This window comes from Danaus plexippus, chromosome 4 (genome assembly GCF_018135715.1).
Source record: "Danaus plexippus chromosome 4, MEX_DaPlex, whole genome shotgun sequence".
Lineage (NCBI taxonomy): Eukaryota > Metazoa > Arthropoda > Insecta > Lepidoptera > Nymphalidae > Danaus > Danaus plexippus.
The window spans coordinates 3955046-3977818 of NC_083538.1; the positions used below are offsets into that span (position 1 = coordinate 3955046).

General features: G+C 33.8%; 4 protein-coding genes across 6 annotated transcripts; 2 read left to right on the forward strand and 2 right to left on the reverse strand.

Moving 5' to 3' along the window:
• Nucleotides 1-1146: 1146 nt before the first annotated feature.
• On the reverse strand, nucleotides 1147-2365 carry LOC116768386 (coiled-coil domain-containing protein 97). The gene has a single exon (XM_032659095.2). The coding sequence runs from the start codon at nucleotides 2181-2183 to the stop codon at nucleotides 1152-1154; it is 1032 nt and encodes a 343-aa protein (XP_032514986.2). The 5' UTR covers nucleotides 2184-2365; the 3' UTR covers nucleotides 1147-1151.
• Nucleotides 2366-2714: 349 nt separating this feature from the next.
• LOC116768388 (ATP-binding cassette sub-family C member 10) lies at nucleotides 2715-14782 on the forward strand. Its single transcript, XM_061526362.1, has 23 exons — nucleotides 2715-3541; nucleotides 3610-3727; nucleotides 4024-4182; nucleotides 4509-4758; nucleotides 5036-5300; nucleotides 5526-5763; nucleotides 6273-6421; nucleotides 6624-6743; nucleotides 6862-7240; nucleotides 7560-7682; nucleotides 7942-8055; nucleotides 8431-8610; nucleotides 9035-9180; nucleotides 9249-9755; nucleotides 9904-10036; nucleotides 10146-10221; nucleotides 10465-10562; nucleotides 11001-11207; nucleotides 11644-11771; nucleotides 11852-11943; nucleotides 12341-12529; nucleotides 13097-13328; nucleotides 13519-14782. Exons 1-23 carry the CDS (start codon nucleotides 2930-2932, stop codon nucleotides 13762-13764), a joined length of 4761 nt encoding a protein of 1586 aa, XP_061382346.1. The 5' UTR covers nucleotides 2715-2929; the 3' UTR covers nucleotides 13765-14782.
• Nucleotides 14485-16766, reverse strand: LOC116768387 (DNA polymerase beta-like). Of its 2 annotated transcripts, none has more exons than XM_061526394.1 (6): nucleotides 16625-16766; nucleotides 15711-16143; nucleotides 15438-15560; nucleotides 15202-15361; nucleotides 14798-14987; nucleotides 14485-14714 (listed from the first exon to the last, which is right to left on the reverse strand). In XM_061526394.1, the coding sequence occupies exons 2-6, from the start codon at nucleotides 16136-16138 to the stop codon at nucleotides 14485-14487; spliced, it is 1131 nt and encodes a 376-aa protein (XP_061382378.1). In that variant the 5' UTR covers nucleotides 16139-16143; nucleotides 16625-16766. The 2 variants fall into 2 exon arrangements, with proteins under 2 accessions (XP_061382378.1, XP_032514987.2); XM_032659096.2 differs by having other exon boundaries at nucleotides 14604-14728.
• LOC116768385 (ATP-dependent DNA helicase Q5-like) lies at nucleotides 16607-22730 on the forward strand. 2 transcript variants are annotated; one of them, XM_032659093.2, is made up of 11 exons: nucleotides 16607-16747; nucleotides 16964-17610; nucleotides 17779-17884; nucleotides 18355-18515; nucleotides 18995-19185; nucleotides 19368-19574; nucleotides 20145-20346; nucleotides 20432-20641; nucleotides 20744-20903; nucleotides 20972-22288; nucleotides 22524-22730. In XM_032659093.2, exons 1-11 carry the CDS (start codon nucleotides 16654-16656, stop codon nucleotides 22628-22630), a joined length of 3402 nt encoding a protein of 1133 aa, XP_032514984.2. In that variant the 5' UTR covers nucleotides 16607-16653; the 3' UTR covers nucleotides 22631-22730. The 2 variants fall into 2 exon arrangements, with proteins under 2 accessions (XP_032514984.2, XP_032514985.2); XM_032659094.2 differs by having other exon boundaries at nucleotides 20744-20855.
• Nucleotides 22731-22773: the final 43 nt, after the last annotated feature.

The window sequence follows — 22773 nt, forward strand, 5'->3', positions numbered from 1 at the left end:
TTCTCTTATTAATAAAACATTTTTTTACATATATTAATTTGAATTTGAATAATATTTTAGTAACATGTTAAAGGACTGAAAAGTTGATAAAACCTTCATAGGTTTCTAATGTGGTTTCATAATGTTTAATTTTAAACAGAAATTACACATTATTACGTCATTAATAATCCTACCACTAACCTACCTGAAAAATACGATTTTTATCACTGTGTCGAAATAACTGAAACATTTATTTTTAAGTACACATAATTTGACGGCACGAATAGTACTTTTGTGACATTGCTAACTTTAAATATATGACAACGCCGATTAATTCTTAGGGTTGAACTTGAACTGTCATAGAATACTTATAAAAACAGAAAATCTGTACGATAGGAAGAATACTTAATAGGTTGTCTAGACGAACATTTCATGACGCAATTTCCGTTAATTTCACTGACATATTGACATACATTTGTTCTCCATTCACAGATCTTTAAGGTCTAGACTAGAATTCTTAATATTTTTTACTATCCGATTTTATGTCCGCCTACAGCTAACAAGGGCAACAAGACATTCACAGTTTTTATTAGTTATCGCCAAGACGACTCTGCGCTGTCGTAGTGATTTACTTTTACATTGTCGTTTCTCACTCGGTATATTTTATGTCCTCATTGTATTCATACTGTAATTTATATAAATAGAAAGACGAATAATTTTTAATAATTTATCAGATGGTATTACATAGTAAGTATTGATTAGAGACAAAAATATCTAACGTGCGTGACTTAAACTCAATGCTATAATTAAGTTTTATTATCCCCAAATTCATTACCATTATTATATTCAAGTAATATTTGTTAATCTCATTAATGCATTTTCTTTAAAGAGATATCAACCTGCCAGAAATCTCAAATATTTCAATAAACAATTCCTTAACAAACTTTAAACACAAATTAAATTGTGTATATTATAAATCGGTCAAAGATAATCAACTGTATTTTTTTTTTTCCATCAAGTATAAATAACATTGATTTAAAATTTAATTTATAAAATGTATTTTAAAACAGAATCAAATAAAAACTTTTTAGTAACATATAATGATGTTAAGTCTACTTCATAGTAAATATCTGTTTTTAGGGATTTGTTTAAATAATAAGATATATATTAATCTATTGCAGTTTATTTGATATGTGTTGCATAAATACATCTAACGGATCATTCGCACTGTCACTTGAATTCTTCCTTCCATACTCATGTACAAGGGCCATATGTTCTTCTAGTGTTGTAACATCATTGTCCTCAGAGTCGAAATACTTGTCTTCGGCATCTCGGGATATTTGATCCAAGTCATCATATTCTTCATTTTGATCAACGCTATTATAATCAAAATTAATATCCCTCCCTTCAATGAAGCTACTGTACATTTCCTGTAAAAATTCCTCTCTTAATAAATTCCTTTCGTTAGCATTGATCATGCATTGTGGACGGTCTTGTGGTTTGGGCTCGGGTTTTGTGTCTGGGATGTCAAAGCCTCCCCAATGTTTGTTATCATCATCATTTACATCATCTGAACCATCATCCACAGAATCATTTGTCTGCTCGGAGCAATTATCTTCATCCATTAACAATTGTTTGTTTTTAATTTCTCTCATTTCATTTCTGTCGACTGTATCTAGTATCATACCAAGGAATGTAAGATTTTGACTATCGACAGCATCCCTTTCCTTAATTTCTTCATCTGTTAGAAACTGTCCGATGAGTTGCTCATATAGTAATGGATTGCGGTACATCATTTGTTTTTCACTGAAATAATCTGAATCAACTTTCATTCTTTGCATCGCTTTATACCGTCTGTTTCTTATTCTTTTGCTACTGCACTCTGTTGAGTGATATATTTTGAGCTCGTCTAAGCATTGTTTGAATTTCGCGTTTTTATAATTGTGATCTACATTCTCAAAATATTTGAGATGATTAGGTGAAAGATATTTTCCAAATTGCATTAAGAATTGTGTCGGTGATTTTTTATACAGGTCATATGCAGCACTAATATTTTCATTTGTATGTACCTCAGTAGTATTAGGATGAGAATTTTTGAACCTTATGTTAGAGCATCTCACTAAATAATCAATAATATCGAGAATAGGGTCAATATCCTCTTCAACAGTTTCCAAGTCGCCTTGGTTTATCAGAGTTGTTGCCATAACCAAAGTTGGAATCGTTAAACTATTAATGTAAATAAACAGTTTATAATTTGGCTACTTGACTTTGTTATAGATTGTTTGTAATTTCCGTGTAATAAACTGTTAACTATTTTATATCGCAAAGCAACACAATTTCTTATTATTATTTTGTTATGACTTAGATTGGAATTGTCAATGTACATATATTATGTCAAGATTTTTTTGTCATGGATATAGACAATAACAAAACAGCAAAAAAAAAGTAATACTTCAACAATGGAAACAAATATTACAGTAGTTTATAAGACTACACTGTTATATTTAGCCTTTTCAAATTTATGCCATATGTAACGCATTATTTGATTTTGTAAAATTGAGCTAATATTTATAAATAGACTGTTTTATACTAAATTATAAATATAAATAGCTATAGTTAAATGTGGTTACCCGCGGGGGAATAACATCCTAAAGCAAATATATAATAACGTTAATGATGTCATACAGAATAGAACCTACCCATCTTTCAGTGTTAAAGAAACTTAAATGTCAATGTCAATCTTTATTTATCTGATTCTATTGAGATTTTTGAATTTGTCATTCTTAGGATGTTTTACAATAAATAAAAAGTTAGGTATATTTAAAAGTGAATTACATCCATGCGTACAGTTACCAAGTGTTGATATTTCTCTAAGTACTATGTTTTTAAGAGTAACTTAGTTTAAAATTTATATGTCGTGGACGTTACAAGTATTTATAAAACAACAAAGATGGTCTATTTTGCAAATTTCACATGGGACTGGAGATATATATGTGGTCCAGATGGCCTTCGACCGTGGGACGATGTAACGAAGGACATTGGAATCTGTTTTCAAGAATTGTTTTTAGAAATACCGGTGTACTTTCTACTTGCCATTTTTTCAGGATATTATATTGGTTTAAGGAAACATTGGGTAGTTAGAGAAAAAACACAAGAACGAGCAATAACTTTACGTAGTTTCATAGTATTAGGCTTAGTATTCATTCCTATTATACATTTATATATATTTATAAGTAATGACAAAGATCATCTATACCCCATTGATTATTTTACTGAGAGTGCGAAATGTCTGGCGTGGATCGTACACTTTGGTTATATCCTGGCCTTGAAGCATCGCTTGGGGCAAAGTTCTCGAGGGCCCCTTTGTCAGCTCGTGCTATGGAGTATAATAGTGCTATTCAACGTAACATCCTTGCGCAGCACCATACTAACGGGCTCTTCAACAGCATACAATATTGCCACCTTATGTTGTCATGTCCTATACTTTCTTACATTACTACCATCAAGTGATTCCCGGCCAACATTCTATTCACCATGTCTTGTTGGTTCCCAACACTCTCATGTAAGTATCTTTCAAAGTAATCATGTTCATATACCTAATATTATTTTTAAAATATTGTTTTATTTTAGAGTGAATATACTCCATTACTGCCACAAATTGATGAAGGTGTCCTTGGGACTGCTATGCAAGGCTTGAGTTACTGGTCTAAGCTAACATTTTCGTGGGTGGATCCACTATTACAAAAAGGTAATTTTTTTTCCAACAACACAAAGGAGATTGTTTTGAAATGAGATGTACCATGAAATTTTATAAACAATTTTTTTTTTTTTGAAAAGAGTTCAGAAATGGTTTATAATATTTTATTAATGTCTATTTCAGAACATAAATGTTGAAATGTTGTTCTTTTTTATATTAATAAGTTGTTTATAAATAAATGCTGTTAAGATTAGCATATTGTAAGGCTCTGAAATGTTTATATAACAATAAAATAATCAAAACAATACCATAATTATGAGTAACCAATAACAATTAATTTGTTTAAGGATATGAAAAGAAATTACAGGATGTTGAAGAATTGTATGATATACCATCTAAATACAGATGCTCATATGTTGGAGCGAGGATAGACAGGGCTCTTATCGGAAATGTTGATAACTATCAACAGTTTACAGAAGTTCCTCATCAACCATTTATAGGCTCTAGTATGTAGAAAACTTATGTCATGTTGTATAATCAATTACATTTTTATTTTATTTGATTAGTTATTGACAGAAATATTTTTCAGTATATTAAACTAGGTTTTAAGTTTGAATCCTCCTTGTGTCGATAATTTTTTTCATTTTATATTTTCTATTTGAACTGTAATTCAAGTGATAAATTAAAAATAAAAATGCCAAATAGATTTTTATGTGATTTCATGACTTCTAAAAATGTTATATTTGATTGATATGATAGATTGATTTAGAGAAACATTGATTACACAAATTTTTAACTTATTATGATTCTGTGTAAATTTTTTTTTAACTAGGCTATGGGTCAACGGATGACGTAACAGAGACCACTTCAACGGCTGTAACACCGACGTCACGTGTGTTGCTCCGTCCGTTGAGACGGCAGAACGTCTCTCTCTTTCGCGCCCTCCACAGTTGTTTTGCCCTACAGTTCTATGGTATTGGAGTCCTTAAACTGGTATCCGATATGGCTGGGTTCGCTGGGCCGATATTATTGAACAAATTAATCACATTCATTGAAGACGACAGCATCGATCAACACTATGGGTAAGTTTGAATATTGTAATATTTTAAATTAATTTAAATGAAACTAATATATTTCGGATATACTACGCGGATTTTATTATTTAAAAAAACTACATAATACCGTGATCACGGTTGCTGAAGAGTAACCGAAACGTCGGGATTATGTAGTTTTAAATAACAAAATCCGCGTAGTATATCCGAAATATATTAGTTTCATTTAAATGAATAAATCTCGTGAAAATCTTAGATCTCATTATTTTAAATTAATATTGGATAAATTTAATAATATTTTTTTCAGATATGTCTATGCTGCGTCACTCCTGGCGGCCACTGTGATCGGAGCTTTATTCAATGTCCATTTTAACTGGTTGATGTCGATCATCGGTCTCAAGATGCGAGGTGCTATCATCTCTACAATCCTGAGGAAGACTCTTAGCGTGACGTCAACAGAACTGAACAGAGCCTTCTCGGTTGGGGAGATAACTAATTTCATGTCAACTGATACCGATCGTATTGTTAACGCGTGTCCAAGTTTTCATGCAGTATGGAGTATTCCTTTGCAAGTGAGTAAACATAAAAAAATATATCATTTAATTAGTTTGTTTGTGGTTTTCTACTACTACAAAGCATTCCGATAGTGTTTCTTTACAGGCTTACTTGACTGATATCGATGTTAATTTGTTATCTAGATAGTCTCTTGTTCTTTTCACCATTAGATTATAGTAATTTTGTTAAACTTAACTTCCTTATATTATTTTGAATAATTGTCTTTTAACCTATTATTACAGCTAGGTATCACACTATACCTTCTGTACGACCAAGTGGGTGTGTCTTTCTTAGCCGGCGTGGCGTTCTCAGTGATACTAATTCCCATAAACAAATTGATAGCCAATAAGATTGGTGATCTGAGCACCGAAATGATGAGATACAAGGACGACCGTGTCAGTCTCATCAGCGATATGCTCCGCGGTATAAGAACAGTCAAAGTCCACGTCTGGGAGGACTACTTCATCGACAGAGTCAACCGTAAGATTATTCAAATCGATTAAATATCTTTTTTTTTTTAAACATCCCAGTGTATTTTTTATAAACGGCCAGCATTTTTCGTTCTTTGAAATTTAATTTTAAAGTTATATTATATTATTTCCGTATAGGTATAGTTATTATGATGCTTGTCTTTGATTTCGGATGCAACTAAAATTTATACGATGACTAATAATCGTGGTCCCAGATCTAAGCATGGCATGAAGTGCACCATTTTAAATAGTTATTAACATATTATAGCTATATTAATTATAATTATTCTACTGTATTAATAGTTCTACCAATACTTATTTTATATTATTTAGGTAGGACAATAAATAATCGTATTCGGAAGGAAAATGCGTCACTGACATCTTCACAGAATTTTTTTTTTGCAATCACTACATATAACTCAAATTTCGTTCTAATGTTCCTATAAGTTCCTCACTATAGTCAGTCCGTACTAAGCTACATAGTTCACTCTATGGGTAAAATATGTTATATTTGACCAGAGGCTCGAAAGAAGGAGCTACATTACCTGCGCGGCCGGAAGTACCTGGATGCGGTTTGTGTAGTGCTATGGGCGAGTACTCCTGTGTTGGTCGCCGCGCTCACTCTCGGCACTCACTCGCTTCGCGGTCTGACCCTCGATGCACCCACGGTGACTGTTTTTATACTGCGTTATTTGTTTTTTTTATACACATATTTTGTAAATGGCCAGCTCTTTTATATTGTATAATTTCAAATGCACATAACAACTATGTTCTTCTTGTCAGAACTAAGGTTCTGTTAAGAAAAAAATTGTTCACTTTAAATATATTTCTATAATAATATGTTTTTAATAATAGAGTGCATCGTTTTAGGTGTTTACAACTATAGCCTTAATAAACATGCTGATTGCGCCTCTAAACGCATTCCCCTGGGTGTTGAATGGTCTCACCGAAGCTTGGGTTTCTACAAAACGTATCCAGAAACTTCTTGATGTGAGTGTTAAACTGTCCCGACACTATATTTTTATTCCATAATTTACATGATAGTATATAAATATTCCATAATGACCATAGACAAAATTGATTACTAAGTAACTTTTACCTCCGTTAGCTCAGGGACATGGATCTAGAACATTATTACGATCGCCTCAACACCAACAGAGATGAAGATAAAATTATTATATTAAAGAACGCCACATTTACATGGGCTAAGCCGTCGGTTTGGAGGAGGGCGGCATCGAAATCTAAGAAAAACAAAGGAAAATCTAAGAAGAATTTATCTAAAAGAATCGACAGAACTGTCTCTGAATCCTCTCAGGAAGGAACGGTCGAGCCGTTCAAATTGAAGGATATTTCATTGGAGATCGGTAAAGGGGAATTAATAGGTGTGGTTGGTCCGGTCGGTAGCGGGAAGACATCCCTGCTCCTCGCCATTATAGGTGACATGATTAAACAAAGCGGCGACATACAAATACCAGAGAATCTCGACAGTGAGTGTTCCGCTGGCTACTATTAACGATCATTTTAACAAAATTACACAAACAAATTAAAATCTAAATATTGCTAAAAGAACACCCTATATAACATAATCATAACTTGAACTTAGTGCTATTTTTTGTGTAATTAAAGTTTAAAGAATATAAAGAATAAAATAACTAAAACGCGTTGTTTCGACGGTTCCAGGTTCAAGTTCCGCTTGCTCAATAAATGTGTTATTATTCCTTCTTAATTTTAACAGCAGTATTAACTGAATCACTTTAATCTTCTGTCTAATCTGTCTCAACGATCATGTTTTGTATTGAATTCCAGGTTTCGGTTACGTATCCCAACAGCCGTGGCTCATTCGCGGTACAATACGCGACAACATTCTATTCGGCAAACCTTACGACGAGGTCAAGTTCAGGACGGTGGTGGACGCGTGTGCTCTCACAGGTCCATAAACACATATGAACGACAGCCCGCACACATATATAATATACCGCGGATATCACTCTCGTGTTTTATTATTTTATCACTGTTTGTATTGTATTACTTGCAGACGAGATGAGAGTGTCTCAAGTTAAAAATCCGATAAAAGTAATCTCATTTTAATGTATACTAGAGTGAATTTTAAGTGAGCTGGGATATAAAAAACATAATAGTATCATTTATATGTGTGAATGTATATATATTTATTTGTTTGCACATACAGAAGACTTGAACGTTCTCGGCTGGAATGCGTATGTGGGTGAGGGAGGTTGTACACTCAGCGGCGGACAGAGGGCGCGAGTGGCGCTAGCGAGGGCTGTATACCAGGACAAACAGGGTAAATTTATTATTGTAGGGTAGAATAACCATTTTATTAGTAGAATAACCATTATATATGGTAGTAACCATTTTATTGTGTCACATTTTATGAGTACCGCTGACTCTATGTTATGAACTATCCTCAGCTAATATTATAGTTTGGTTTGTATGTGTGTTTGTTGGTAGTATTTTAATGAAACTGCAGTAAAATAGCTTTAATATTATATATCAGAATAAAACGACCTTATAACATAGAATTCTTCTTTAACTGCGACAAGTCATATTTTTTCTAACATATAAGGGTCTGACCTCAAATATTTCAACGTATCAGATATAATCATTAGGTGTCAATATTAGTATAAATCTACTAACAACATAAATTCCATTTGTTCAGTATATTTACTGGACGACGTGTTATCGGGCGTGGATGCGTCGGTAGCACAACATATAATGCATCGCTGCGTGATGGGTGTGTTGCGACACACCACACGAGTGTTAGTGACGCACTCGCCACGCCATCTAGCGGGGGCGGCGCGGGCTCTGCTCTTACAGGAAGGACGGATCGCCGCACTCGGTAATACAAACTGAACTATGAGAAATTATTAAAATATGAGTTCATATATGAAGTCATTTAACTATTACTAGTATATAGTCTAGAAACTGTTTTTACGGTCGCTTGTATTCATTAAACGTCTAGTTAATAAGCACGTCACGTAGAGTGTGTGGTCAAGACACTTCGCTTTGTATAGTGATTACCATGAGGAGTACGAACGTTACATATTGTTTTAGTGTGTTTAGACACACACACGCACACACCCACACACACAACCTAATGCGTGTGATTGATATTATTTTTATAATTAAAAGTTAAAATATTTTATATATGCTATAACATTGATTCCGATCTTCCATTTTTTTGACAAACAAATATTTAACTGTAGAGATTATTTTAACATTATAATTATAATAAAAAATTTATATCGTCCAAAATCATTTAGGTTCACCCGAAGCCGTTTTGAACGAAATCGAAGAATATTTTCCCAGTGAAGCGGATTCATTAGGCGAAGAACCGGCTCAGAGCCGAGAAGAAGAGAAAAAACACGACGAATCTGATAACATCAGTAGAAATAGCTTAGACAATGACGTGAGTACAGCACTGTAGCAGCTGGCACATCATCAGATCAATATATTTACATCTTTTATTATTTCCAGGAAGCTATGTCAGAAGGTTCAGTGGATTGGTGGGTGATCGGCCTGTATCTCAGATCAGTCGGAGCGTTTCTGACGACGTGCATCATAATATCGCTGGTGTTGATGCAGCTGTCACAGAACTTCACTTTCGTCTGGCTGACGTTTTGGGTCAGGAACAAAACGAAGAATTCGACCGCCTTCTTCATAGACAATGTCCACGAGAACACCACAGTACTGGATCACGGTTTCAATTTCGCTGACAATATCGTTCATACGATTGTAAATACATTGGCTGTTATTAATAGAGTCAATATGACCACTGAACGGTCGCCAGATGTCGCTGGGACTGTCCTAGAAGTACCCAAGTTAAGACTGCCATCGTACACTGATAACTATTATCTAGAAGTTTATTTCGGCTTAGCTGGTCTCAATTTGGTATTTACTATAATGAGGGCCTTCCTGTTTGCTTATGGTGGTGTTAAAGCAGCTTCGAAGATACACAGAATTCTTCTCAAAGTCATCGTCAAGGTATTTTTAATGTGGTTACATATTAATTATTAGTTTTTTTTCAATTCACAATATTTAGAGATGAATAATACTAAGACATTAAAAAAAAAAGATAAATATATGTAATATTATAAATACCATAAGTATATAAGTATCTGTTATTTTTCAGGCTAATGTTAAATTCTTCGACATAACTCCAGCGGGTCGTATCATCAATAGGTTCTCGTCCGATACATACACAGTGGATGACTCTCTTCCATTCATTATGAACATTCTGCTAGCACAATTCTGCTCTCTGATTGGTAATTTTTCTTCTATATAAAATGCTACATTAATATTTTTTCTCATATGTCTCCTACAATTTATATAATATGTTAGAATATTTTCTCTCATGTAATGCTGTCTTTGTAGGAGCGGTTGCTGTAACAGTCTACGGTCTTCCCTGGTTGTTGGTCGGTGTACTTCCCATGACTTTCATCTACTACAGGTTTACATATATCAATATACTAACGATAACATGTTGTCTATGTTTATTATAAATATTTAAATTTATTTTAACATATATATATACATAACTCATTTGTTCCTACATTAACAAGAATCACATTGGATGAAAAAAATATTACTTATAGTATTTATATAATGGGATTATGTAAATAATAATTGCATGTTATGTTAATAGTCTACTTTTGTGTAAACTTATGTACATATATACATATTATCTATGCAGGTTACAACGTCGTTACCGAGTCACCTCCCGTCAGCTCAGGCGTCTACAGAGCGTCGCACTGTCCCCTGTTTATGTACATTTTAACGACACCTTAGAAGGTATTCAACATATTTTTAAATAAGATTTTAGTAGTAATTTCTATTGTATGGAATAATTAAAATAATCAAAACAACGCCCATAGCTTATGCAGAACCATTTTCAAGATGTCAAAAAAAACACATACCACAATGTGTCTACAAACTTATATAATGACATAAAGTGGTTGTTAATAACGTATCCATATTCTTGTGTATCTTAATGTATTATATATGTATAATGAATTGACTCACGTGAAGAAAAGAAATTTCATTGTATTAATAAACGAAGTTAGATGTATAGATTAAAAAAGACAGGTATTTTGTTTCTGGCAATTTCTCGTTTATGTATTATATAATGACAGTTAAGAAATAATATATTACTGACGTATTATATAAACTTATTTATAAATACTGTTTTGAATAAATCCAATAAATTAATTATGAAGTGTTGAAATGTAGGCGTGAGCAGTATCCGTGCGCTCGGCGGGTCGTCCCGCTGGGCTGCTCGCGGCGAGGAGGCGGTTGAACGCTGGCAGCGTACAGCGCTGTGTTCAACCGCTGCAGCACAGTGGCTGGCGTTACGTTTGCAGGCCGCGGCCGCTGCTGTTGTAGCCGCTGCAGCGCTGCTGGCCGCAATGCAGCGTGCAACACACGCCGCTGATCCCGGTGAATATTTGAATTAAATTTTACGTTGAGTAACATATAACTAAAAAGTTGAGAACATACACAACTATTACAACGTACTGTAAATTGCTTGTATTATTTGTTTTTTTTTTTCGTTCTAAATTTAGAATAATTTTGTTTCTAGGATTATTCTCTAATTTAAATGAATAAAACTCGTGAAAGTCTTAGATCTCATTATACTCTAATATTGAGTTGTCATTTTGAGGTTATGGTTTTAATTAATAAATTACCTAATATTAAAATGTAATAAAGTGGAAATTTATTGTCTTTTTTAATTTTATTTATACATATGATATAAATATATATTTTCTGTATTTATAGAATTAAAAACAGCAACATAAATGTATGACCACATTATTAAATCTTATATGTAATTCTAATCATATGGATTTATTGACTTATTTATATTTTTTATCAGGTCTCGTTGGCTTGGCGATATCCTATGCCTTGTCTATGACGTCGATGCTCAGTAACGTACTGAACTCATTCACAGAAACTGAAAGGGAAATGATAGCTGTTGAACGTGTAGGAGAATACATTACACAGGTATATAATATGGTGATGATGGTGATAAAGATGATGACGTATATAAGGTATAATTTGAGTATAATTATATTTTTTGTCAGGTGGAAAGTGAAAAGATCGACGGTGATCCCCCACCATACGGCTGGCCGTCTCACGGTGTTGTCAGTTTCGAAGACGTTTATTTGAAATATGGGTATGATTTTAGAATTAGAATTTTATACAGTTCCATTTAAAAAGTTCCTCTCAATAATTACCTTTTATTTTTCATGAACCAGGCTGTCTATTCGTTTCTACTATAACGTGATTTATATTTTATAAATTCCCCTTGAATGAGAATGAAAACTGTTTCTCAACGACTTGAACTTAAAAAAAAAATATCTTTAGTTTTATATTAAATGATATGGAGACTTTTTATACGTTTTGTCATATGCAATTTTAGAGGATTGTCAATGTTACCAACATATTGTATGTAATAGTAAGCAATAGTTTCATGAAACGCTTACTAAAAAGTCGTCGGTAACAATAAATTTATTTTTTTTATTTAAAAGATTATATATATTATATTCAAATAATTTTTCTATATTCCTCAGTAATAACGGGTCAGCGTTGCGCGGCGTCTCTTTCTCATGTTCGCCGGGCGAGAGGGTGGGAGTCGTTGGAAGAACAGGCGCCGGTAAGAGCTCTCTGCTGCGAGCCGCGCTACGACTGGCGAATTGCAGCAGAGGACGGGTCGTCGTCGACGGAGTTGATGTCGCCACGCTGAACCTACACGCTCTAAGGTATTTTTTTATTTATTTACAAAAGCCGGGGAATTACCACCCTCTCACAGAAGATCGCCGTGAAGTAGTCTTTAATGACTGCGTTTCGTCCGATAAGAGAGAGAGCCGGTTGCCCGTTCCCTTTTCTCACCCTTTCCTCTCCCACTTCACCAATCAGGGTTGGCAACGCATCCTCAAAACTACTGTTGATATCCATGGGCGACGGCGACGACTTCTGCTCGTTTGCTCTCTTTATCATAAAAAAAGCACGTATTGGATATACGATCTCGTGTTCTATGATTTTTTTTATGTCGATGAAAGCAAGCGTAGAGATCAGAGTAATGGGAATTCGTTAAAAAAAAAAATTCCTTTGTAAATAAATTGGCGAGTCTATGAAATTTTGATGATAGAATATGTTGTAACCTTCATTATTTTTTACAAGTATGCCAAAGTGAGACCATTTTATGCATGCCAGGATGGGATAGAAGTGATATAATATGGAAATAAAAAATGGTATTAATAAAATATTATATGGAGAAGTGCCCGATGTGTTGACATTTTAACTAGGAGTGTTTTTATTTTCCACAGATCACGGATAGGCATGATACCGCAGGAGCCTTTCATATTTTCTGGTAGCATACGAGAGAACGTGGACCCTCTAGGTCAGTATTTGGACGCGGAGGTGTGGCGAGCTCTGGACGCCTGCGGGGCGAGGGCGCTGGTGACGTCACACGGAGGACTCGACTCACCAGCCATACTGTTGTCGAAAGGGCACGCGCAGATACTGTGTCTTGTACGCGCGCTCTTGCAGAAAGCTAAGGTAGGCATACACCAACATTGAAAGAACTAGTACACGATTTTAGTTTAATACCTTCTTAGAACTTCATTTGAACGTATTTGGTATTAATGTTGCAATCGTTGTAAAGTTTACTTTCAAATAATGGATGATGCATACATATAAATGAAAAGGATAAGTAAAATGCTATTTTTAATACTGGATACGTTTTCAGATCCTTCTAGTGGACGAAGCAACAGCAAACTTAGACCAGGACACCGAGCGTGTCATATTAGACACTATCAGGTGTTCGTTCAGCAGCAGCACGGTGATGTTTGTGGCACACCGCGTGGCCGGAGTGCTGGAGTGTACACGTGTGCTCGTCATGGGCGCCGGCCGCGTACTGGAGATGCGAACCCCGGACGACGCGCTCGCCGACCCCACCTCCCACTTGTACCAACTATTACATCCTGTACAATGATGACAATATTATAACATTAATACACTTGTCAATCCCACAAAATATATATATTTTGGCTAATTACTCTATATTCCAATAGCCGTATATAAGTATTACTATTCATATGACAGATAAAATTTACTTGTTTGGTGAATATTATTAGAACTCTTTTAAAGTAATAATTGATAATTATTTTAATTTTTTCTCTATGTAGCTCTAGAGTCATGGTCTAGAGTCAAATAGTTACAAGTAGTCATATTTCAGATGGAACAGATTTTAAATCGAACATATCGCAATAACATTGGAATGTTAAAATATTAACGTTAGTTAAGAATAGAATATTTAAATTCTTGCTCTGGTTTAAGTAGAGATTTTTAATAAATTCCAAAGACATTAGGCATTTAAATGAAAAAAAAAATATTGTTAACCTTAAATTATTATATTTCAGTGATTAATAATTAATGTGATACAAACTCTATGGTAATGTTGATTTTTATATAAAGTTTTAAGTCGATGTGTCAATTATTAATAAATTTAATGAGAACTAGTTTTAAATACTATTTAGTCAATTGATTTTGCTTGCTATTTTTAAGTATATTAAAAAAAATATATATAAAATAATTATGATTTTTTTTTTAATTTACATTTATTTCTTTTATATTAAATCGCGTAAGTAGATCTCATTGCGTGAAGACTGTTCGCTTAAACAAGTTATGTGCTTTGTATATTATTTTTGTATTATCAACACGGTTCATTCATTGTAAGTGCATGATCCAAAGTTGCGTTATTGTAACAGAATGTATGGAATGTTTGAGAGATAAATATAATTATATCGAGATTATGTTCTGTGTTAAAAATAAATAACATTATTGTAATGTAATAAATAATGTCTACAGATTTCGTTCTTCCGGTTTCTTGTAAGGATAGTCGATGTAGTCGAAAATGTCTTCTTCTGATGTGATCGGCACCGGCTGTCCGTGGACACCTTGATAGAAATGTTGCTTTATAAATTGTATTACAAATATATGTATTTGAAACACTCGAGTCTCATTACCGGTTACACCGATCGGTCGCAGGGAGTATTCATTCAGTGTAAATCGTTTTTCCAAAGCATGTGCTCTCATATTTTTATTGAAAACGTCACTTCCGGTGAAGTAAAGGACGGCGCAGTGGTACTGTTCATTTGGTATGAGCCGAATGTCCAAACGCCGGTTTAAATGTCCGTCTGACAGACGACAGACGCCCTGATGACATGTGATGTCTTATTACTATTCACTGAATTGTCAAAATTGACAGCTTAAAGCAGTAGCTATAAATATTGATATATAATTAGCCCAACAATTGAAAACGTTGCCACGATTCCAGTGCGAATGAATCCATAGAATTAAAAATATATTGATAAAAAAAATTAAGCTTTGCGGTAGCTATGTTAAGGGTAATAGAAGTATAAAAACTTACCATAAACTTCGTCGCACCCATTGATATCACGTCAACAATGAGTTCTCCTAAAGCCTCTTTTATTTCTTTCAAAAGCTTTTCACCGATTTTTTCCTTATCCAACTTCATCGTTGGGTGTGTAACTAGCACGTCAATGTCGCCACTTTGTGATGCGCCGCGCCTTGAAGAACACAAAGTATTTAAAAAAAACACTAATTAGAATTGTTCAATGGAAAAAACAAATGAAATGAATTTACCTGTAACTGCCACAAATGGTAATAGTATAATCACAATCTAAATCTAAAATATTTTTTTTTATTATTGCCTCTATTTTTTGAATTTCTTCACGAGGAATCTTCTCCTCGAAATTTTCGAAATACCTTGAAATAAACAAATGTTTTATAACGTAACAGTTAACACATATTACCAAGTTATATATAAAATTTACATATTTATTGAAATTTTGGAAAATTTATAGCGAATATGTATTGTAAGTTAAGTAGTGTAAAAATAACATTACAAAGCCTTACTTCAGACCAATCAGTTGATGGTGGTTTAACAAATCTTGGTTTTTGTTCAAATCATCTAAAGTTTTTATACCCTTATCAATTAAATCAGCAGCTTTTACAGGACCGATACCAGAAACCCGTGTAAGTAAACTAATAGCTTGTGCCTTTTCGTCATTATGTATATTTTCTAATTTTCTCAATTTTCCCGTTTGTAAGAACTCGTCAATTTTTTTTGATATTTTTTCTCCTACACCATTTAACTTCTTTGCTTCCTGTCCAGATTCAATACGTTTATGATGGGCAGCTAAAACGCTAGCAGCTTTACGATAGGCATTGTATTTATGAATATTACGACTGACATTTTTTTCATAATCAGCTAATTCCATTAAAAAGTCGCAAAAATCTGCATTCACATTATTATTGGTAGATGGATTCTTTCGCTTGCTCATAGTAGCTGTAAAATAATAAAGATATTAAATCCTATAAAAAATTTATGAAAATCTTATATTTCATCACAATATACTTATTTTATTTTCAAATTTGAAATTTTAGTTTTCAGATTTTAAATTCTCTAACTTTATTAAGTTATCTAGGGAAACAATATTCTTTTTAAATACCGGATATGGCTTTCATTACTATTTGTTACTACAAACTATCTGTAACTTCAAATATCATTAACTTGAAGAAATATACACCACTTAAAGTTGGCGGGAAAAATAGCGAAATAGTACTTGTGCTATAACTGACGAATAAGCGCCTGAAAGTTGGCACCCATGATACATATTATAATTGTCAAAATGTCAAACTCCGGTTTTGGAGTATTTTTATTTCTAGGTTGTTTTAATTTTTATGCATTTAAGAGATTTAATGTGATATCAAGTTCTATTCTCAAATATCTGAAGGATTAGTGATGTAAATAATAAAATTATAAATACCTGCAAGCCACAGTGTTTCAGAGTTCACAATGGATAACGTTACAGAAAAATTATTGCAATGTTTTGGTCACCGAAGGTTTAAAAGTGAATTGCAAGAGAGAGCAGTGCGAGCAATCGCGCGGGGTGAGCATAGATTATTTTAAAGTTGAGCTTTCTCTCAATGTTGTAGTTGTAGTTGTACTAATATTGAGTATTATGTATGTGCTTCTATTTGTGAATATATTCCTGAATCCATAATAACAATACTACCAATCTAAGAATATGATATGTTTAAAAATGCGCGCACTATTTCTATAGATTTTATAGTGAGAAATAAAAACCAAATTTGTTTACTTTCAGGAGTTCACGATGTCTTCGTTTCTATGCCTACTGGTTCTGGAAAATCATTGTGTTTCCAATTGCCAGCGATGTTGCAGGAGAATAAGGTCGCAGTCGTTTTCTCGCCTTTATTAGCTTTAATTAAGGATCAAGTCGATCATTTGACTAAATTAAAAATCGCAGCCGAATCTATAAATTCTAAAATGACTCAAAAAGACAGAGAAAGAGTTTTGAATGACCTTCGTAGTATGAAACCTAACACTAGGTTTCTATATGTAACACCGGAGCAGGCAGCTACAGGTACATTTAAAGCGCTCATGGAACATCTCGTGAAGTATAAGAAGGTTTCATATGTAGTTGTAGATGAGGCTCACTGTGTAAGTGAATGGGGTCATGACTTTAGACCCGATTACCTTAAGTTAGGCAACCTGAGGGAAAAATTTAAAAGTATACCATGGGTCGCCCTCACTGCAACTGCCAGTGCTGAAGTAACTAAAGACATATTAGAAAATCTTAAGTTGCTAAATCCAGTTGCACAGTACAAAACTCCCAGTTTCAGAAGAAATTTATACTACGATGTTGTTTATCAGAATTGTATCCAGGATGAAATAGGAGACCTGGTAGAATTTTTAAAAAAAAATTTGAAGGATGAAATAAGTGTTAAACCAGTAAGTAATAAATTTATAGTATGATCTAATTCAACAATTATATTTTCAATACTAAGCCTAATTCTTTTTTATTCCTGCCGTTGCTATATTTGCCAGGAATAAAGCACTTTTCATTTTACATTAAATAATTTGGAGATATTTAAAATATGCATAAATTATTTTTTTTAGAAAGATAAGAGTGCGGCCATAGTGTACTGTCGGACAAGGGAACAGACGGAAGATATTGCCAGCATGCTAACGAAAAGAGGTCTAAATTGTTTGGCATATCATGGTGGTAGGTTATCAATATTATTATAAAAAGAATCTATATTGCATATAACATACCATATTTGTATAAAAGTTTACTCATGTGATCTTGTATGTAAAGGTTGGAGGTGAATGTGTTGCCATAAAATTGTCTTCTTTTTTTCCAAAAGATAATATAGCTATAATGTGTTAATGGATACTACAGATTAATTTTTTTTTTAAATGAAGACATTAAATATAAAGCAATATATTTTCTTAACCTTCTATTATTAAATTAACTCTTTTAAAGAAGAATAACTCAAACTTAAAGGGAATTAGATATCAGTGTGTTTGTGAATACAAGAAAAATATAATTTTCGGGTGTTAATTATCTGGATTATTTTAATATATTTTGAACATAAATTGAAATAAACGGAATACTTATATGACTGAATGGAAAAAACTCTTTTTATACGTTCAGTTTTCATATATACGGTTTGTGTTTATAATTTTTTTTAGGCTTAAAGAGTAGCGAGCGTGTGTCTGTGCAGGACCGTTGGTCTAATGGTGAAGTTCCCTGTGTGAGTGCGACTGTTTCATTCGGTATGGGTGTTGACAAAGCCAGCGTTAGGGCTGTGGTCCACTGGGGTCTGCCGCAGAACGTGGCCGCTTACTACCAGGTTGTTATATATAAAACATACAAACTTTTTGTTTTATTCATTTATAGATAACTCTATTATTATTTTATTGAGTTTTTGCTAGTTTTTCAAGTGACCTTGTAAGAATCTTATCAGAATATTTCATTACTTCCATAAGTTCTATGTATCTTATTTGCTTCCATAAAATTTATATTTAATGAGATCTAAGATTTTCGCGAGACATTCACATCTCGTCTGCCCGTGATCACGGTTGCTGAAAAATAACCGAAACGTCGGGAGTATGTAGTTTTTTACAAAAATAAAATCACGCGTAGTTCATTCGAAAAATACTAGTTTCATTTAAATTTATATTTTCTAATTGTTAAAATCTGAATAATAAGTAAATACAAATGGATAAAATCGACTTGCTTCGAAATATTTACTGTACTCTCCTATATGAACACTCTAAATACAGCTCAATTTATAATAACCATTTATTGTATATGATGTTTATATTACAGGAGTCTGGGCGGGCCGGTCGCGACGGTAAGCCCGCGTTCTGTCGTATATACTACTGCCGCAGTGAGCGTAACGCCGTTGATTTTTTGCTGAAATCGGAAATAGCCCGCTCTAAGACGCCCGAGCAAAAACAACGGTGCAAGAACGCGTATAAGAGTTTCGAAGTTATGGTCAAATATTGTGAAGAAGTCAGGTAAGTTGATGTAAATTGAATTTTTATTTAGTCATTAAAGTGTATTTCACTTCGTTTATTTAGTTTAATGTACATGAATCTTTTGTTATATTTTTTTGTACACATTGTACAGGGTATTTGACTACGCAGTTAAGACACAATCAATGCATATATATATCTTTAGTTTGCTGATCTCTCTTCAGATGTCGCCACAAGATCTTCGCAGATTTCTTCGGCGAGGAGGTCCCTCAATGCATCACCCGCTGCGACTCGTGCACAGACGAGCGTGCCGTCCGCCGCGCTCTAGACCAGCACACGCGGCGGGCGATGAACGCCAGTCTGGGGAACACTGGCTTCGATAACAACGACTCCTCCAACTTGTACGGGGAGGGACGACACGGACAAAAGAAGTATGTAATAATAATATAGCCTTCATTCAGATCACTTAGTACAACGGATTTTTAAACTTATGCAAAGAACTAACATTAAAATCTTAAACTTGATAGATATATATAAATTTAGACTAAAAGTAGATTTAGAAGAAGTATGTACAATACTTTAATATTTTTAGTATGGGGCTGAGTGGTTTTATGGCAGTGAGTGATTGTATGACAATGCTGGTGCTGATGATCTTACTGACATGAATATAATTGGACTAGACCTACAGAATAACTAGACTAGACCAAGACTATAACTTGACCAGAGTCTAGTCTGAGTCTGTCCAGATTTCGCTAAATATTACGTAGCAATTTAAAATTATTTTTGGAGTATCCTTCAGAACTATTTCTTCACATAAGTTACTAGACCAATTATGATAATAATTTACCTAAAATGATATACACTGACAAAGCGACATTTTAAAAAAATGTCATGAAAATACATTTTTATAGTATATATTTCTGTTGGCATTTATATGATATTATTTTTGATGAATATATTTTATATGTAAGCTAATTACTAATGTATTCTATTAATTGTAGAGAGGCGGAGTCGTACTATGGCGACGGCAGCGGCGACTCGGACAGTGATTCTAGTAGACGTCGCGTAGCTGAAGAAACGAAAAGTCTTATATTAAAAGAATTCGCAGCTCGAAAAAAGAATACAGAGAAAAATAAATCGAACAGTGACGCTGAATCCGCCAAGCACTCGAAATGTAAAGCAGCTGAGAGCACAGGGACGAAGGTTGTTAGGAAACATTTTACTGAGCAACATCATAGACTGGTTTAATATAATGTAGAAGTTTTATGAATAAAAATTAATGTTCCAGGTGACCGGCCTCACAGTAGCGGGTCGTGAAAGCTATCTTTCCTTACTCACTGAAGCTTTGAGAGCAAATATCGCTAACATGAAAGGTATTGAAGAAACAGAACACACATTGTCGCGAGCGGACGTTGAACAGTTCGCTATTGATTTAGAATATGACGCGTTTTCTAAAAGCACCGTCATAAGCCTGTATAGGAGGGCCATGTCGAAATTGGTAAAGAGATATATATTATATAAAAGGCATGGCTATATTTGAGTATTAATGAAAATATACTTTAAATGTTTGTAAATTAATCATAATTTTATTTTTTTTTAGATAGCAGCTATCAAAGGATGTAAGGACACGCTGTACCCGGGTCTCAAAACTTTTGAACCAAAGAAAACAGATTCGCTTATGGATTTTATAAAAGATTTCGAAGCTAAACGAGGTACACAAAAGTATCTAGGTTTTATAACGGCTGCTCAGTTAGATAACAGTATGTTTATGCATAATCATAGTTCATATTGCCATCACAATATATTTATAATAAGAATTTAATTTCAGGCACTGCAAACACAGAACAAACTTTATCTAAATCCGATAAAGACAGTAAGAGGAAAGCTAATTTATTCAAAAAAGATCCTTTGACTCAAACCAAACTGCAAAACTTCTTTTCAGCAAAATCATCTCCTGAACCTCTAAGCTCAGACATGAGCGAGGACGAGGGTGGTCTAGTCATAGATGAGAACGCTAAAGTAGATGACACGGAAACCACTCTACTCATAGAAGATAAAGATAAAACGACTTCCGACTGTAAGGAAAGTTTAAAACCGTATATAGAGAGGAGCGATGGTGATTCCAGTAATAAAAAGCAACACACTCTCGTGATTAACATAACGTTAGAGGGAATACCGAAACACGAGGAAAATAAAGAAGGAAAAGTTAAACAAGAAAAAGATTGCAAACTAACATCCCCCGAAAAGATGAAGCCCACTGCAAAGAGAAAAATAAAGGCGCTGTTCGGAGAATCCTCTGAGAGCGAAACGGAATTAAATGAAGTCAAACGGTCTCGGACATCGCAGAAACTAAACGAACACAAGTCACCCAATAAACAGTCGCATAGAAGAAGATCTGGAGAAATACAGTCTAAAACACGGAGCACTAAGCATAGAGAGAAGAAGTCAAAGCGTAACGATGAAGACAGAGATAGAAAGAGACCAGACGAAAACAAGGCAGCGAGACCCGCTGCTGTACAAAACATATCAAACACATCCATCGTGAAAGAAGAGAGTGAAAGGAGACAAGAGAATAAAGAAGTGTTGCATGAGAACATCGTCATGAAGATTGACAGCATTGACGATCCTGAAATAATCAGTGAAAATGATATGATCAACTCGGATGGTGACAAAATAGTAGACGAACAATCTCTAGAAAAAGCACACAAACTTAATCTTGAAGCTGAAAAGGTATTGCAGGAGTTGAAGATATTTTCTGAAATTAAACCGGAAGTAAATTCTGAAGTAAAAGAAAAAATTCAAATCGAAGTCAAAGTAAGCAAACCAAGGAGTCCGGTCACTATGTCCAAATCACCGACAAAACATGGCACGAAAGATAAATTAATACCCGACACTACGAAATCTAAAACCGTTATATCTGCTGACAAACTTAAAGCTAAGCTACCGAAAGCGAGAGAAGAAATAAAAGATGATGTCAAGAAAAGAGAAAGACACAAAGAAAAGAAGTCGGAGAAAATAGATGTCGCTGGCCTTGTTGTTAAATTGTTGATGCCTTATTATAAAAAGAAAAAAATTAGCAACAGAGACTTGTTTAAGATAACCGCCAGGCATATCGTGCATCAATTGCTTGCCATACAAATAACAGGTGACTTTACTTTCAGTGTTTGTGTATTGAAATCAATATTACCGTCCCCACAAATACGACCATTAAATGCTATATAACGTTTGTGTTATAAATTTTTCTAATATATTGCTTTCACCCAATAGTCTATACTCACAGATGAGTGTAGTTCTTTTTAAGTCTTTTAGATTAACGTACATCTAGATGAGTTTAAATTACTGACTACCAATGTGTATTTTAAATATTCATTTGTTTACAGAAGAAAAAGCGATAGAAATGCTTCTTAAGAAGACTTTCAGCAAGGAATTAAGAATTGAAAAGGAAAGTGATCTAGAGACTAAATTAAAGTTCAACAATGTCACGTGATTCGTGTTTGTTAAGACAGGATACATTATTTGGGATTATAGTTATTCTTGTATGCTGTTTAAATATAGTTGTTATTGTGGACAGTTATTTATTTTTTAAATTTTTGTAGTTTTATTTCTTTTGAACTCTATCTGGCCTACTAA

Bases quoted from the DNA above. Each gene is read 5' to 3' on its own strand.
- LOC116768386 (XM_032659095.2), bottom strand. From the start codon at position 2,183: ATGGCAACAACTCTGATAAACCAAGGCGACTTGGAAACTGTTGAAGAG.
- LOC116768388 (XM_061526362.1), top strand. From the start codon at position 2,930: ATGGTCTATTTTGCAAATTTCACATGGGACTGGAGATATATATGTGGT. The intron at 6,422-6,623 runs GTGACTGTTTTT...GCATCGTTTTAG, and splicing joins TGACCCTCGATGCACCCACG to GTGTTTACAACTATAGCCTT. The intron at 10,222-10,464 runs GTTTACATATAT...TTATCTATGCAG, and splicing joins ATGACTTTCATCTACTACAG to GTTACAACGTCGTTACCGAG.
- LOC116768387 (XM_061526394.1), bottom strand. From the start codon at position 16,138: ATGAGCAAGCGAAAGAATCCATCTACCAATAATAATGTGAATGCAGAT. The intron at 15,561-15,710 runs GTAAGGCTTTGT...GTTTATTTCAAG, and splicing joins CATCAACTGATTGGTCTGAA to GTATTTCGAAAATTTCGAGG. The intron at 14,715-14,797 runs GTAATGAGACTC...GTCCACGGACAG, and splicing joins GCGACCGATCGGTGTAACCG to CCGGTGCCGATCACATCAGA.
- LOC116768385 (XM_032659093.2), top strand. From the start codon at position 16,654: ATGGATAACGTTACAGAAAAATTATTGCAATGTTTTGGTCACCGAAGG. The intron at 18,516-18,994 runs GTTGTTATATAT...TTTATATTACAG, and splicing joins ACGTGGCCGCTTACTACCAG to GAGTCTGGGCGGGCCGGTCG. The intron at 20,642-20,743 runs GTAAAGAGATAT...ATTTTTTTTTAG, and splicing joins GGAGGGCCATGTCGAAATTG to ATAGCAGCTATCAAAGGATG.